The following is a 17,133-nucleotide window of genomic DNA, read 5'->3' on the forward strand; positions in this document are numbered from 1 at the left end:
GAAGATGGGGGCATATAAGTACAGTACAGCAGGATTTTGTTGCTATGTCCTCCGATGCCCACGATGTGGCCCACAGTCGCCTGTAACTGTAAACTATTAAAACTATTTTTTTTATTTTACCAGGTAAGGCCCACTGAGCTATATAGCTATTTTTCAGAAGCTGTGTGCAGCGGTCGCATGTCCAAGCATCATCCCCGGTCAAACTCATGCTTAGCTTGTGAGATCTAGAGATTTTAGGTGCATTTCAGGGCGATTTGGTCACAGATGTTCATCACGCCATGAGACAAGATTACATTTCCATGCAGAACTATCGGTGCCGCCATGGCAAGATGTTAACTCCTTCGCCTAGTATGCAGGGGGTCGTGGGTTCGATACAAACCCTGACGCCTGCATATTTGGAGTTTGCATGTTCTCCCCATTGCCGCGTGGATTTGTTTCCGGGTCCTCCGGTTTTTCACTCCGCGTTTAGAAAAATGCGTTTAGATTATTTGGCTGCTATAAATGTCCACATGACGATAAGCAACTTCGTTGAGCTATCACTTGTGGCCAGGTCGCTTCTGAAAGAGCTATATAAGCTCAGTAGGCCTTACCTGGTCAAGTAAAACAACATTGCTTAGTTTCAGGTTATTGCAGGAAGCCACGCACCACATGACCGAGGACGGCCCCAGAAGATTGACGTCACAAAATTGCGTCGGAATTTGGGTCGCCGACGGAGAAAAAAAAATGTCCTAGCTCATTGGGCTTTACCAGAAATAAAAAAGGAATACCGTTCACTTCCTCTGCAAAAACCCCTCGTCATGTGCAAACGAAGCAGCGGGTTTTTTTTAATTCTCAGTGCTGGGTTCAGAAAAATTGGTTGAAACCCCACATTTAAACATGATGCTTTTATTGGTGTAGTTATTGGTAACTGGGCCGAGACCACCGGCATCTATCGCTTTGCAACTCGCAGATGTCAGTGAGGCAGTGGTCGCCCAGTTGTTTGTCTCCACAGTAAACGTTTTTGTCTGCTCATTCTTGCATTACAATAAGGGTCTCAAAGTTGCAAACCGACGGACGAACTTTCACTCCCCTCCACGCACTCTCCTGACTCTCATTTCTACTCCCCTCCAAGCACTCCACTGCTATGCCATGGCAGGGCTTTCCGTCAACGCCCCCGTTTAGCCTCCTCTCAGTGGGTGGTAGGCTCATCCCCCTCTGCTGCCGCCACTTTCAGGAACGTCCTTCTTGTCCCAGACACCCACGCGGCGGACTTCCCCGCAACTGGTCGAGCGACAACAGCTTAGGACCTTGCTCCACTTCACCCTCCCCATCACACTCCCCATAACTCCCTCTGAAATAAACACACCCACAATTTCTGCACTGCATCTTGAGATGGGGTCACATTTGGGCAACACATAAATATTATAACTTTGTGGTAAACTCTGGATTCACATCAGCCCTTACCTGCTCGCATTCAGCTCGCAGGTAAGGGCTGTGATTAGCAACTCTGAGGATATACCTTGCGAGAGGAAGCTGCTATTTTATTTAGCAGTACTCGCACGCAGTTCAATAAAGGAAGCTGGTTCAGTTAGGATACCCTCATGGTGACGGAACGAATGGGCGACGATGGTACACGCGTGTGTGCGCGTGTGCAGTGTGTTTTTACACCGGATTACAGGGCTAATTATAAATGGCGGTTATTTATAGACTGGAAGTTTATGCAGGCAATGTCTACCAGTGGAAGATGCGCGAGTGAGCGAGTAAGCGGGTGACTGGGAGAGGACGTAAGTGGGCGAGTGAGAAAATAGGCGAGCGAACAAGCGAGAGCGAAAAGCAAATCAGCAGAGGAAGCTGCTCAGTGGATAAGCGAGTAAGTGGGCGGATGAGCGAGCGGGTCAGTATATAAGTTGAGGATTGAATAGGTGTATGACCGAGAAAGCAAATAAATAAAAGTCGGTGTTTGGGTGAGTGAGCAAGTCAGTGAACGAGTGAGCAGGTGGGCGAGTATGTGAGTGAACTAGCAAGTGAGGGGGTAAGTGCGACAGTAAGAAAATAAGGGAGCAAGTACATTGCCGAGCAAATGTACAAGTGGGTGAGTGGAGAAGTGGGTGAGCAGGCAAGTCAGTGAAGTGGTCAGTGAGCGGGTGGGTGACTCGGGAGGTCACACTGCATCTTGATGACTTACCATTGTCGTCGTCGTCAAATATATCAAAGAGGTCAGCGTCGCTTAACCCTGTAGAACCAAACAAGACAACAACGATGACGGCAATGATTAAACTCGATTATGGGCCTGATGATGAACCGAATGATGATGCTGCTGCTACTGATGCAAACAAACGATGTTTAGTTAATGCTGCTGACAATTCAAATAATGAAATATATAACAACACAGGAAATCCACGTCTCTACGTAAAATTCATAATTTGTTTGGTTCATCAGCCTATGGGACATCTATACCAATGTTTTCTCAAGCGGCATATGTGTTAGGAGGAAACAAAAACCCGGACTGGTTTCAACATTCTGGGTCACATCAGCAGAGTCAGGTCTGCTCCACCGCTTATTGTCGGTGACGCAGCCTCTTGGCAGAGTGTTCGCTGCTCGTTGCAGAGGCTTACGGTTCAAATCCGGAGGCCGCCCCGATTAAAACTAAACTAATTTTACTAGTTAAGGCCCACGGAGGTGTATAGCTATTTTTCAGACGTGACCTGGCCACAAATGATAGCTTAACAAAGTGGCTTATCACGTAAAAATTATCACGCGAGGGAAAAACCGGAGAACCTAGAGAAAAATCCACAGGATCACGGGGAGAAAGACATGCAAACTCCAAATATACAGGCGTCGGGGTCGGGATTGAAACCATGAACTCCAGGGGAGGTAGTTAACATCTTGCCACCGTGCCCACTGTTTCACAGCTGTTTACCTTGGTGTTTTTAGAAAGTTGATTATTATTACTATTTGGCTGCTATACATTTCCACATAAGCCACTTTCGTTGAGCTATCACTTGTGGCCAGGTCGCTTCTGAAACAGCTACATAGCCCAGTAGGCTCTACCTCCTAAAATAAAAATAGTAAATTTCGATTTAAAGCTTTCGTGACTGCAGGGATTCATCTTCTTGGTTCTTTCGGTAAAGTCACGCAGAAGGGAAATAATAAAAATAATATTATTTTATTATGTTTTATTTTTATTATTTCCCTTCTACGTGACTTTACCGAAAGAACCAAGAAGATAAAAATAGTAGTTTAGCTTCAGAATCTGCTGACGAGACCCAGATGGTCAAAACCGACCAGGAGTTGGCCCGCTTTAACAAAATGCCGCTGGGAGAGACCGACTGAGCGAATAAGCAGGTGCCCTTCCAATACGAGACGTGGACTGAGGGCACACAGGAGGAGTTGTGGGTAACAAATGGAGGCTTGCAGGAAGGGGTCGGCTGTGACCAGAGGAAGGAAGGAGAGGAAAAAGTGCATTCCAGCCTCCATCGTGAGCCACCGTGTGACGACTGACGAAAGAGAAGACGCAGAGAGAATATCCATGGGTCCCAAGGAGCAAGAATATTTAATTGGCATAAAGAAACGGACCCTCTGGTCTTCTCGTTATATATATTTAAAAAAACGGACCGTTCCGTTCATTGGAAAACATTTATCGATGGACCTCCAAATGCACGTCAAAACCATGATATCTCATCAAAGCCAAACGGCAAAGGGTGTTCACGTACCTGGTTTCCGGGTGGGTGCTGCAAGAGAGCAAAACGACACACGTAAAAAGTCAGACAACAGTCGCAACACACATCTCTCCTGCGTTTCTTAATTTGCGCTTTACAAATTTCGTTCCCCTTGTCAGCTTTTCTGATCCGCGTCGTAGCAGGCGATGGTGTGTCGATTTTAAGTACCCTCTTTTTCAGGCACGCTGCTCTTGCAACATTGAACTCGATCATACTAAGAATAAAAATCGGCACACGCATGATTCTACGCATGTATCGTGAGCGTGACGATCTATCTTTATGGGCATGGGCCAAACATCCCACTATAGGACCACAAAGCTTGGGCAAATTATTGGCCACCTTCCTTGCTTGTCTGTGGTATCCTGCACCTCTGAATCTATCAAGCTCTGTGGATAACAGCGATCGAATGCTGCGCACACGTTCCAAATTCCAAACAATTTTTTATTATCAAATTACGCATATTACAACACCCCTGCCATCCCTACACGGTCCGTGCCCTCGCATGAACTCGAGACCATTCGTAATCAACCAGTGTTGACTTATGTTAGCCGACTCTGTGTTGTATTGCATTATATTTCTAAGTTTACTCGGTTTGTTTTCTCTTTCATTCATACCTGATGATTGCTTGTGTTGCAATCAAAACGTCGCATGCCATCATTTAATTTCTTTTTCTTTCTACGTGACTTTACCGAAAGAACCAAAGAGTAATTCCTGCAGTCACGAAAGCTCCAAATCAAGTTTGAGACCATTCCTCGCCGTACGCCTTTGCAAAACATTTTCTTTTACAGTAATCGTTGCCGGGGCCAACCGTACTGTTAAATTATACACACTGTACAGCGCTCGTGGATCACGGCCATGGCATGCGGTAATTTTAACATTTTACGGTTTTGTGCTGATGCGAGCCCTTTCATACGCGAGTCAACGCTCTTGGCGAGGCTCCCAGGAGTTGGCGACCGAGGCTGCCGCCTAGGTGGAAGATAACCTCAGAGCCAAAAATGCGGGCTAATGAGTGGACGCAATTAGTAAATCCCAAGATGCATTTCAACGCTCTGCTCCATGAGAAAAAGAGTGGTAGTTTTTCCGAGTCAATCACGGGTTGAAAGGCCCTCAAATTAGAAATCAGTGGGCCATCTGACGCAATTAGTAAATCCTAAGATGCATTTCAACGCTCTGCTCCATGAGAAAAAGAGTGGTAGTTTTTACGAGTCAATCATGGGTTGAAAGGCCCTCAAATTAGAAATCAGTGGGCCATCTGACACAATTAGTAAATCCTAAGATGCATTTCAATGCTCTCCTCCATGAGAAAAGGAGCGGTAGTTTTTACGAGTCGATCATGGGTTGAGACGCCCTCAAGTTAGAAATCAATGGGCCATCTATAATCTGGTGTTGTTTCATACGGCTCGACGACTATGTCAGACGCCAAATTACTCTGAAATAAACACTTGAAAACTCACACTCGCTCGATTACACTCTCTCCCAACGTTCCTCAATCACCTCCCCCGCATCTCCAATCGCTCCCCTGTACCCTCTCCCTACATTATAGCGTTTCTCCCATTACATTCTCTCTCTCTCTCTAACCTCACAACCACAGGACTTCTCTCTCCATCCCCCTCTCATCATTCTCCCATTCTGGACTGCCACACTTGCTCTTAGGTTTTTTTCCAGTAAAGTCACGTAGGTATTATTATTTCTATTATTTTTATTATTTATTTTTTATTTTTAACCTACGTGACTTTACCGAAAAAAACCTAAGAGTATGAATCCTTGCAGTCACGAAAGCTTCAAATCTACTGCCACACTTGCTTGCCACCCCTTGCCCTCCCCTGTCTCCGGACCTCCCTTCCCGTCCTCCTCACTCGCACTCGGTCCTCTCCGCCGTGGTGTCGCCATGGCTGGCATGGGCCCTGGTGCAAGGAATCAAATAGGATCACCACCTTGTCCAATTCCACAACCCCCCACCCACTTCATAACCAGGGCGCCTGCGGCCCATGTGCCAAGGTGCAGTTGGCACTGCCTACATCGATAGCCACGCCGCTGACTCCCACACCCTCTCTCATCTCAATCTCTCTCCCCCACACGCTCCACTCTCCTTAGTCCCCTCTTCTCTCCCACTGTAATGTAACTCCCCCACCACCACTCTCTGCCTTCACCCACCATCCTCTCCTTGCACTCTCCCACACGCTCTCCTCGTGCTCTCTCACACACACTCTACACGCTTTCCTGATACAGTACAACTCTTGCTTTCTTTTGCTCTAGTTTTTTTATATTGTATTTTTCTCTCTCTCTCACACTCAGCGGCCCACCCTCACATTTGTCGTGTCTCTCTCCCACACTCTCAAACTCGGCAGACGTGGAATGAAAGAGAGCAAGACAACACCACTCCACCTCCCCCACTGTACTGTCCGCTTGCCTGCCTGTGAGAGTGTGTGTGTATGGCATCAGTTTACAGTGGCATGAATAGGTTTGCCAAGTGTGTGTGTGTATCCGTGTGTGTGTGTGTCTATTACAGCACTTGCCCCAAAAGTCGCTGAGGCTATGCGGGGGATCTTTGTTTTTGTACATTTGTGTGAACTACTGGTAACAACTACTAGTTACTACTACTGGTTCTTTCGGTAAAGTCACGTAGAAGGGAAATAATAAAATAATATAAATATAAAACAATAAAAATTCTCACGACGTTTCGACTGCAACACAAGCTAATCGTCATCAGGTGTGAAATCCACAGCACGAAAATTTGGAGAAAAAGAACCAAGAATATGAATCCCTGCAGTCACGAAAGCTTTCAATCAAAATTTACTACTGGTAACTTCAGAGTAGACGTTAGCAGATCCGCGGACGTCTTTCGCAGCAGCAGCAGGAGGCGGCATGGCCCACATAAACGCGAAAAAAATGTACCTGCAAATTATTCATCCGGGATTATATTTTACGTAGAAACCAATCATCACCCTCGCCCCTCTTCCTGGCAGCCTAATGCCGATTTGCAAGCCAGGTACCAGTCACCCTGTGCCCACACAGACAGCTGCCACTAGGGGTGCCCTTTAAATGTTTGAGATCAGGGCGCCAAATCAAATCAAATCAGTTGTAGAAAGTGTGGTTACACAGCAACGAAGATCAATCATGGGCCTCCATTTGGTCAACTCGGCCTTAAATCACCAGCAATGGAAGAAGACTGTCGGCCAAATCGGTGTGGTTCTGACAACGCCTCCCCTCTCTCTTGCGCCACGCCAACCTTAATAGACGCTCGCAAACACACCTTGCCCCAAAAATTATCCCGGGTACAACAAGGGGGTGTTCTGTCTTGCGTTAAAGTTGAGGCCTGCATGTTTTTGTATGTGCACACATGTGTACAGAGTGTGTGTGTGTAGGAATGGGTGTGTGTGTGCGTGAATGTTTTCGTGTGCGATGGAATTCATAGACTGCTGGTCAAATAAGTAGCGAGAGAAAAAAAGTCTTGCCCAACCCGGCACAAAGAATTACGCTGTAGTGTGTTTACACTTTTAGCAAGGCAGTTCACATGCCCCCTAAAATTAGGGTCTGACCCCCCCTACTCCTAGTAGGAATTCTCTGGGGTATTGGCAGCTAACCTCTGTGCGTGGTAACAGTGGTTCACGCACCGTAATAAAACAAAACCAAGGCAGCGGAGTTCGAATGGCAGACATGGCCAACATCGTATCAGTGTAAAGTGATGTCTGAACGGGTCTGTCCGGGGCCTCGCCTAGGTCAACTCAGGCTGAAATAAGAACATGGGGCAGCAGTGTGTAAAAACATCAGCACAAGGGCAAGACAAACGCGGGCGGGGGTGGTTCTGCCAACACCATGCCACTGTGGGCAGCGACACCGCTGCTCACTCACCGCACAAGATCCACCGGTCTGTTAAGGCTAAATTGGGATCTCACACACTAGTGTGTGTGTGACTGCTTGTGTGTACGAGTTCGATTCCCGCTCACGGCCAACACCAGTGATGAGTATCTGCATCTTTCCTGGGCATTCCCTAGGCGTGGTGTGCAAAACATCGCCATTGGGGAGACAAAGAGACGGCCTTCATAGGTGCTAGCTAACAAACATTTCCCAAAGCAGTCTGTTAATGCTATATTGGGGGACCTTTGTCTGTGTGACTGTGTGTGATAGTGAAACAGAGAAGGGCTGGGTGAACCAACTTGACGTCATACCTCACATTCCCAGCAAGCCGCATGACTTGGTACAAAGACAAAGGTCCCCCCGGTATAGCCTTAACAGACTGTATGGGGCAAGTGCTGTTTGGCGAGCACCTATGAAAGCCCCCGCTTGGCACAAGAGGAGGTGGGGGGGTGGCCAGCACCACGCCCGACCGCCTTTGTTTACCTGGTGGCGATGTTTACCACACTGCACCAGGTACTCATTTGAAGCAGAGTCCACCTCGGGGAGGCCCAGGACCGGTTCAGATATTTGTCACTGGTGTTGGCCGTGAGTGCGAATCGGACTCGGGTCGCCGGGTTCGCCGGGCAGCGCGCTGACCGCTACACTACAAACGTACACCACTGCCAAGAACATTCCGATGTGTAACGTTACTCCCACTTGTGTTTTATTTTCCGTTTTCCGAAAATTGTATTCCGTTGGTGCGATCACATGCATTCGAGAACATACGCGAGATGCCGCTAGAGGGGATGATGGCCGATGTTTGAGACTAATGATGAAGTGGCAACTAAAGGAGGGAACGTGCCCAAGAGCACTTCTATTTTGGAGATGGAGCACTTACAAGAGATTGTGTGCAGGCCCTGGACGGATTGTTACATAGGGTGAACCCTAAGAGCTGGTGATAGCTTGGACAGGCCTACATACTGCAGCGGATTGATCAAGGCATGTAATGAAACTTAGACATTTAAAGTCAGGAATCTTACACTTGAATGAGCAGTGCACCGTCTTGTGTCAGAGAATGAACCTAGGCTATCGTATAAAATATCGTAATACTTACAATCATAAAAATAATTATCAGTCTACTGCCTGATGAATATCATCGTCAAGCTGTCACCATCTCTCACGGTCTTGCAATCTAACAACCATCCACGATCTCTATGGCCTCTATGCGCTGTGAAGGGCCACTGCCCGAAACGTCGCTTATTATTTGTATACACTTTTGCTTTTCAGGCCAAAATGTTATTGACAAACATGCTCAGTTTTTACAATCGATTTGGCTCCTGCACACAATCTGAATTCATCACTTCACCGTGTGGGGCGTGTTCCCTCCCTTGGCGGCTACATTAAACTGAAAAACTATAATTTCAATTGTTACCACGTAAGGCCGACTGAGCTATACGGTATAGCTCTTTTTCAGAAGCGACCTGGCCACAACTAATAATAGCTCAACTAAGTGGCGTATCACGTGGAGATTTATCGCAGCCAAACACTCTAAACGCATGTTTATAAATGTGGTGGGAAAAACAGGACCCGGAGAAAAATGCACGTGACCACGGGGAGAACATTCAAACTCCAAATATACAGGCGTCAGGGTCAGGATCGAACCCACGACCTCCTGCATACCAGGCGAGGTAGTTAACATCTCGACCACCGCAGGACCCCAAGCTGTCAGTCCCTTCTCGCAATGACATGTCCTGCTCAAGCCCACTCTACACTTTCATTAACAGTCAAACCTCTGGCCCATGTGTTCATCTCTCAAACTGGCTGAACACTACCAATGTGGCAGGACCTACCTGGAAACGAGTCAAAATGATCCTGGCATTTTAATAACTTTCTTTGATCACCCGTTGTGGCTTTTTCAGTAGAATTGCCAGAAATGTTACTGCATTAGTCATGATATACAATTACAGTTAGGGTGTGACAGCACATGCAGTACTATACTGTATACAGAATTCCCCATCATGATTCGGTACGGGAAGTTTGTACAAAGTCATACTTTTACAACTACACGTGGCCTAAACAAATATACAAATTAAACATATTTCAATAATTTATATTAGGCCACTTTTATCTATTTTCCAGTAAAATAACAACATATCTTTGGAACACAAAGTGGGAACATGTGTTGATATTTTGCATATCACTTCATGAACGCAATGGGTCTGAACGTCAAATTTAAGAACCATTCTGAAAGTAAGTCTGGAGACTCGGTGAGGCTTTTCCCCAAGTAAAATAAATAACATTGCAGTCCTGTATTGTGTACATAGAGCGCTTTTGTAAAAATTGTACATGGGGTTATTTAACCATCCTGATCAGAGCGGGTTTGTGATGATTGGAAAATTGCAGTATTGCATTGCCATACCCGTCTGTGGATGTGCACGCAGATTGCCAATAAATGTGGATATTTTTATTGTATCGTGAAATGTTTGCCGACACAAAATGAACTTAACATTGCTCAGGAAATGACCAAGCAAAGATTAAATGGGAATATTGCCGATGCTAGGACAAATGCTCTTCCCGTAAGCAAAACGGGAAGAATTAAAGAGGTAAACTGCAATAGACCACAGCGCTACCCATAGTCACAATGAGCACATCAAGACCATCCATACGTGAATAAAATTCGTGCATGCTTTATATCACGACTATGACAAACAGGGCGCACAGCTCAAGATGAGTAGTGGGGAGTGCCGGACAGGAAGGGAAGGAGGTGGAGGCGAAGGAATGACCGGACCAAGACATTGGGGATGAGAGGGTGATGATGAGAGGGTGATGATGAGAGGGTGATGATGAGAGGGTGATGATGAGAGGGTGATGATGAGAGGGTGATGATGAGAGGGTGATGATGAGAGGGTGATGATGAGAGGGTGATGATGAGAGGGTGATGATGAGAGGGTGATGATGAGAGGGTGATGATGAGAGGGTGATGATGAGAGGGTGATGATGAGAGGGTGATGATGAGAGCGGAGGGAAGAGCGGAAGCAAAAAGGAGCAAATAGAAGTGAGCCAAACGGAGCGGTGTCTGTTTTCACAGGGGGCGGAGAGAGGAGATTTAGAGTGGAGCTGGCCACACAGACGTCACGTGATTCATGGGAACTTTGAGTTTATTTCGATATATAGATGGTGATTCTTCTTGGTTCTTTCGGTAAAGTCACGTAGAAGGGAAGTAATATTATTTTATTACTTCCCTTCTACGTGACTTTACCGAAAGAACCAAGAAGATGAATCCCTGCAGTCACGAAAGCTTTAAATTGAAATAGATTGCGACTGTTCCCATGAACTTCACTCACCGATTCCTCCACCCGGGTTGAAGGCTCGGTCTACCTGACTAACCAAATGGTGCTGTTTATTGCTGGCTGCTTGATGCTTGGAGCCTTTAGGCCTGTCCTCAGCGACTGTGATTTAGACGAAATGCCAACGACCAAAACACTCCAGAATGCACCCCACTCTCGTTGGATCTCTGAGGCTAGGCAGGCCTCAAGCTGGACAGCAGTACTCAAATGGAAGATTGCCTGGGTGATCACGAACTGGCAGCAAAGCAGACAATTCTGAAATATATCAGTGCGTGGCTTAGAGCGGTTGTCAACCATTCATATGCACTGGGCTTTCTATGGATACTGGCATTTCCTCCCCATGTGCCAAACAATCAACGTGGAATTTTTTCTGAGACGATTATAAAGGAAACTCATGAAACTTCATCATTAGACATGATTCCACAGCGTTGGCTTGTGTTCTCCTATATAGATGTCGGATGTGCTCTCAGGTTGTATACTGCGTGTCGCTCGACACGAACTCCAACGTTTAACTCCACGTCCTGGAAGCTTCTTTCAGTTCCTGGAGCAACACGTTGGGACATCGTGCCGAACGACGCAAGGTACTACCCCGAAAGCACACCAGAGCTATAAAGTGGTCAAAGGGGCACATCTTCTTGGTTATTTCAGTAAAGTCACGTAGAAGGGAAGTAATAAAATAATAAAAATAAAACGTAATAAAATAATTCTCACGACGTTTCGGCCACAACACAAGCAGCCGTCCTCAGGTGAAGACCAGGTCTGAAGACGCTGTCTCCCCGACAGACTTGGTCGCTTGCATTGTGGCCGAAACGTCGTGAGAATTATTTTATTATGTTTTATTGTTATTATTTTATTACTTCCCTTCTACGTGACTTTACCGAAAGAACCAAGAAGATGAATCCCTGCACTCACGAAAGCTTCAAATCGAAAGGGGCACATATCAAGGAGCCAGGGGGAGGCCGTGAATGGATTTGATTTATGGGGCATAGCATAATGTCTTGCGATCTTCCTGTCCAACTGTTATGTTGTGGAGGGGTGGGGGTGGCACTGCCCCTTGGCCTCCTATGAATCCACGTGCCATATCGTGAAATACACTTCAGGGACAGAGTGCAGCAAACCAAAAACTCAGGGGGGAGGAAGGGGGGGACACTGCAGTCAATATTAACTACAGTACAGTCTTCTTGGTTCTTTCGGTAAAGTCACGTAGAATGGAAATAATAAAAAAAAAACATAATAAAAGATTTTTTTTATTTTATGGAAATAATAAAATAATAAAAAATAAACCTTGATAAAAAATATTTCTTTTATTATGTTTTATTTTTATTATTTTATTATTTCCATTGTACGTGACTTTACCGAAAGAACCAAGAAGATTAATCCCTGCAGTCACGAAAGCTTTAAATCGAAATACACTACACTGGTCACACTTTTTCTGGCATAAGGTATTCCAACGGTTTTAAGGTAATTTTGGGGTGCTGATTCCAAATCTGGCATCAGGTTTTGTCCATCACATCAGATTGAGATATCAAATATTGCATTTTCAATAAAAACTGCAGAAGAAGAATATTTAAAAAATGTGGATATCTACATAAAATTATATTATAAACACACCATCCTAAAAATACAGCACCATATTTTAACACTAAAGCAGTCACTGACTCGCAACAACTTGCAATCATAAGTGACGGAGTTAATTTCGGGTAAAATCAATGAAAATGGGGTATGCCGATAGCATAAAAATGAGATGTGATAGAGCAAATCTGAGATCAGATTTGGAATCAGCACCCTGAAATTAGTCTAAAACAGCTGCAAAAATCCAGGCCAGAAAAACATGTTTTTTTTGTTGACCAGCGCTATGAACAGAATGAGCAACAATGCGATCTGTTTTTGTCTATCAGGCATTCTGCTCTGCCTCTCACCGACTGGGTATGTATATGAGGAAAGGTTGCGATGCCCATCATATAGGCGGGGGGTATGCGGGGGGGGGCTCAGTCCCCTCCCGATGCTAAGGAGCTGTTGGGAAGAAAAGCACCTTAATTGAACGAGGCCTCTGGAAGAACATGGCTGAGAATAGACCTCGCATAGCTGCGAATCCTCATGAGTCGCAGGCAAAATAGAATCAGAATCTTTATTTCGGCTGGAGGAATCCGATGAGCTATTAAGCTCTTTTTTTTACAGATGACCAGTAGGGGCAGGTAATAAAAAGTTACAACAATACAAAAGAACTGTATAAGAGTGCAAACACGACAGGGGTGTAAACTATAGGAAACATAAGCAAGCCCTTCAAAATAAATATATGCCTGCCGATTTTTCAACACTAAACACTTTTTGTAGACCAACATAATCGTGTTTTCTCTACACATTTTTGACATTCTTACACAGTGGGCCACCACGTTGCATTATAGAATTCCTCGTAATGAGAACCAGATATACTGCGCCACAAAAATATATATCGGCTCCTTTATCCACACTGCAATGTGGTTAAATATCTGGGAGAGAGATTATGGAGAAAGTTCTGGAAGAAGCGCGGCTGCATTTTTTGCAACCGATGACCAAACACGACTGTAGAACAGCAGAAGTTGTGGCTGTCTCCAGAAAATATGATTTGAAATCTTCCTGCAGTCACTTTTCCTAACTCGAAATAAATTGATAACGGCTCAAAATACAATGGAAGTAGTTACTTTTTAGCGCATGAATAAACATCACCACGAAGATTTGTATCCTTGTTTTATAAACATGTATCCACTGCTGGATATAACCCTCCCTCCACCCGACGATTTGCAATCCTTCCCCGGTCATACGAATCCAAAAATCCAATTCATTCCTGCACATGAGCCGATCGTATTTCTCCATCTCCTTGATGATCGTTATCTCGGGTTGAGATCTCTCCCCTTGGCTGCCATTCCATCACCAGTACCATCCATCAGAAGTCAGTATTCATACTGGGGGAAACCGATTCGCAATAAAGCTTTTTCACACATGTCCGTCGTCCCCTTTCTAGCGATGTGTTCAGCTCAAGCCCACTTTGTTCTCAACAATTAATGATATGTTCCTCATTCTGGAATCGGTCACTGTACAGGCATTGACACACTCTGTTAAGCAGGAGTACTCCTCACATATACACATAAGAATGTGTAGATGTGCTTTTTGTCATACACTATAGACACATGAAAAAATATGTTATCCTGCATTACATTACAAAAAATATCCATTCCCAGTCAGTTTTATTTTTCCTCCACGGGCTATCAAATTCACAACCAAGAACATTGTACATGCAAAGTGTTATTTACCTATAGGTGTTGCTTCCTTTAAACATCATCCATAATCAATTAACTGCTGCAAATATCTCACGGTTCCGAGATGCAACAAACCGCACGGGCTAATTGCGTCGCTCCATCTCCCCTGCGAACGATCTGACAAGACGCGTTCCCATTCATTGTTAACCCCCATCGGCTGATCTTCCTGCTCGATCCCATTTAATGTATCAGAATAAGATGTATTGTAACCAATGCTTGTTCTGTATCTTTCCATCTCTCCCGTGCTACTTTAAAAGCGTGCAAAAACATCCCCCACGCTTCTTCCGTGCGTATCAATTCATTCACAACTGCGGCAAATATCCAATTGTATATCGCTTGCAGCATCGGGGCACACGTCAAATAAACCCAACGTAATATTCGACGAGTTTCGTGAAGGCCTGTGTCAATCAATACACGTGTCCACTGGAACGATACATACATAACTGCCGATAACCACTTCCCCCAACGCAGTATGAAACAATAAATAATTATTTCGTTAAAATCACACACACACAAAAACGCCCTCCCGAACATCAGTTTTGGCCAGACCACAGGGTGTGGCCGGGCGATATCACCACGCCCGGCCACCTTTGTATCACTCACTCCACTGATGCCCGTGTTCTTAACACTTCACCAGACACAATACCCCATGTACAACACAAGCAGCGTGGTAGGGACAAATCCCCCTCTTAACAGCGTGAAGTATACACCGCAAGAATTGGTGGTGGCCATTATGAACGGACCCATGGCAATTTTGCTTCCATGGGGAGGGAGCGAGCACGAAAGTAACTGTGGTGGCCCTTGATCAGACAAAGTAACAAAATGATCTCGGTTCTACCAAACACATCTCTCGGGTTTTCTCCCCGCCACGCGAGGGACAATGCCGACATCATTACGACTCCGATCTCGTGCCACGAGATTCAATTCCTTTGTTGAAATGTGAACACAAAACACGCAAAAAACGATCACTGCAACCTGGAACGACGCCTTCGCGTAATGGCACGGGACGCGTTTTATTCGCTCGCGTAAAAAACAACAACACGAACCTATCGTGGTATTAATTAAAGAGAAAGGACATTAACAACACAGCAGCTGCCACCCACCCACCGTACACAATGGAGGGGTGGCCGCAAGACGGCACAATGGAGATGATGCGCTTACCCGACAGGGCGAGCGAGAGCAGCAAGAAGACAATGGCAGAACGCAATGCGGACGCAGCCATCGCGAACAGCGTTGGCTTGCTTACGACTTTATTCCTCTGTGGAACCACGATCGAGACGGCAATGAGAGTCCGGAGCGCGGTGATGAAGTGTGCGGCGTGGGGAGAAGCTGGGGGGGGGGAGAAAGTTCGGAGCGTGGCTTTTGGAACGGATCTCAGCCACGCGGAGTAGCCACTCCCAGAGGCCACTCCCTGAGTCCCTCTCCTCCCTCTCTCTCTCCTCCCTCTCCTCTCTCCTCCCACTCCGATTTGTCCTTGCCCTGCCACACAACTCAGGGCCCTCTCCTCCTTCACCCCTTCTCTCTCTCAGACCCCTTTCCACAGGTCTCTCTTTTTTTTACGATCAGTGGAAACAAGAAGATGCTCGGTGTAGTCGGCACTTTGCTTCGTTCATCATTTCGTAATTTTTTTTCTTCCATTCTCTCTATCCACCTCTCCCCCGCGTTATCCTTGAATTTTTTTAAACGATCAGAGGAAACAAGAAGATGCTCGGTGTAGTCGGCACTTTGCTTCGTTCATCATTTAGTTGTTTTGTGTTTTTTTCAATGCTTTGCTTTATGTGCTCCTCCCCCCCCCCCCTTTTTTTCTGGAAGACTTTGCAGTTTTTCCCTGGATTTTTCTGTTTGCGCATAGTCACTTTAAGATGTTTTCTTGTTCATGTTTTTGTTTGTTGCGGTTGCACCCGATTCAAGAGCCGAATGGCTCACAGGGCCATGCCAAATTAATGAAACTGAAAAAAAGAAATATTTCACGCTCTGCTCTCCTCCTTACCCTTTCCCTCTTTTTTTTCTCTACATTCCTTCTCTCTACCCCCTCTCTCCCTACTCTCTCTCTCTGTGCTCTCCTCTTTACCTCTCCCCTTCACTCTCTCTCTGTGTGCTCTCCTTTTTTACTATCAGGAAACAAGAAGATGCCTCTTCTCTCTCTGACAACCGACCTCGCCTTCTCCATCACCCCTTTCAGCTCTTCCACTCTCTTTTATCCCTTCTCATTTTGTTTTTGCTGATCAAATATAAAACTCACTTCCTGATTTTAATTCGCGTCAACATTTCAGCGGCGTTTCGCTTAATTCTGTATTTTCATGTATACTGCAGTGTGCAATATCCACAATGGTAGCCCGCTGGTCTCCTAACTACTACCATATATTACTACAGTACCTATAAAATGTTTACAAGGTGGAGGGGGTCGTCTGTTTTGGTAAAGGGAATTTAGTGTATATTAGGATTAGAGTAAAATTAGAGTAAAATTAGAGTTAGGTTAAAAGTTTGAGTAAGATTTATAGTCAAGGTTGGAGCTAAGAGTCATGGTTCTGTTCGGGATAGAGTTATGATTAGAGTTAGGCAATGGGGTTTTTGATTTGTGTTAAGAGTTTTGGTAGCTCAGGGAGGCCCCATTACAAGAGACACATCCACAGTGAATGAGGACACAATCCCTCTTTATCTCCCCCCCTGGCTCGCTCTGCCTGCACAGTCACTGTTCACAGTATTTGGTGGCCTTGACAAAACAAAGCATTGTACAGTCGGCGTGCAATGTGGTAATCCCATGAGATGCATGCAAAATACATTCGGATGGAAGTCATGCCTTCCTGCTGTTTGTGAACCGCACCCATCTGTGTGAAAAAGCTTAATCGTATTTGGTTCTTTATTTTATTTTATACCTACGTGACTTTACCGAAAGAACCAAAGAGTATGGATTACTGCAGTCACGAAAGCTTCAAATCAAGATTCAATCGTATT

At 45.4% G+C, this 17,133-nt stretch overlaps 1 protein-coding gene across 1 annotated transcript in view; it reads right to left on the bottom strand.

Moving 5' to 3' along the window:
• Positions 1-15,606, bottom strand: part of CD99 (CD99 molecule (Xg blood group)) — a 32,022-nt gene extending 16,416 nt beyond the window's left edge. The window contains exons 1-3 of the mRNA XM_078602831.1: positions 15,340-15,606; positions 3,693-3,710; positions 2,165-2,212 (exon numbers count right to left, since the gene is read on the bottom strand). Of these exons, the coding sequence (XP_078458957.1) occupies positions 2,165-2,212; positions 3,693-3,710; positions 15,340-15,400 (127 nt within the window). The 5' untranslated portion in view covers positions 15,401-15,606. The remainder of the gene's footprint in view (positions 1-2,164; positions 2,213-3,692; positions 3,711-15,339) is intronic.
• Between the last annotated feature and the right edge of the window lie 1,527 nt (positions 15,607-17,133).

The sequence above is a fragment of the Lampetra planeri genome, chromosome 19 (assembly GCF_965212315.1).
Source record: "Lampetra planeri chromosome 19, kcLamPlan1.2.h2, whole genome shotgun sequence".
Classification (NCBI taxonomy): Eukaryota; Metazoa; Chordata; class Hyperoartia; order Petromyzontiformes; family Petromyzontidae; genus Lampetra; species Lampetra planeri.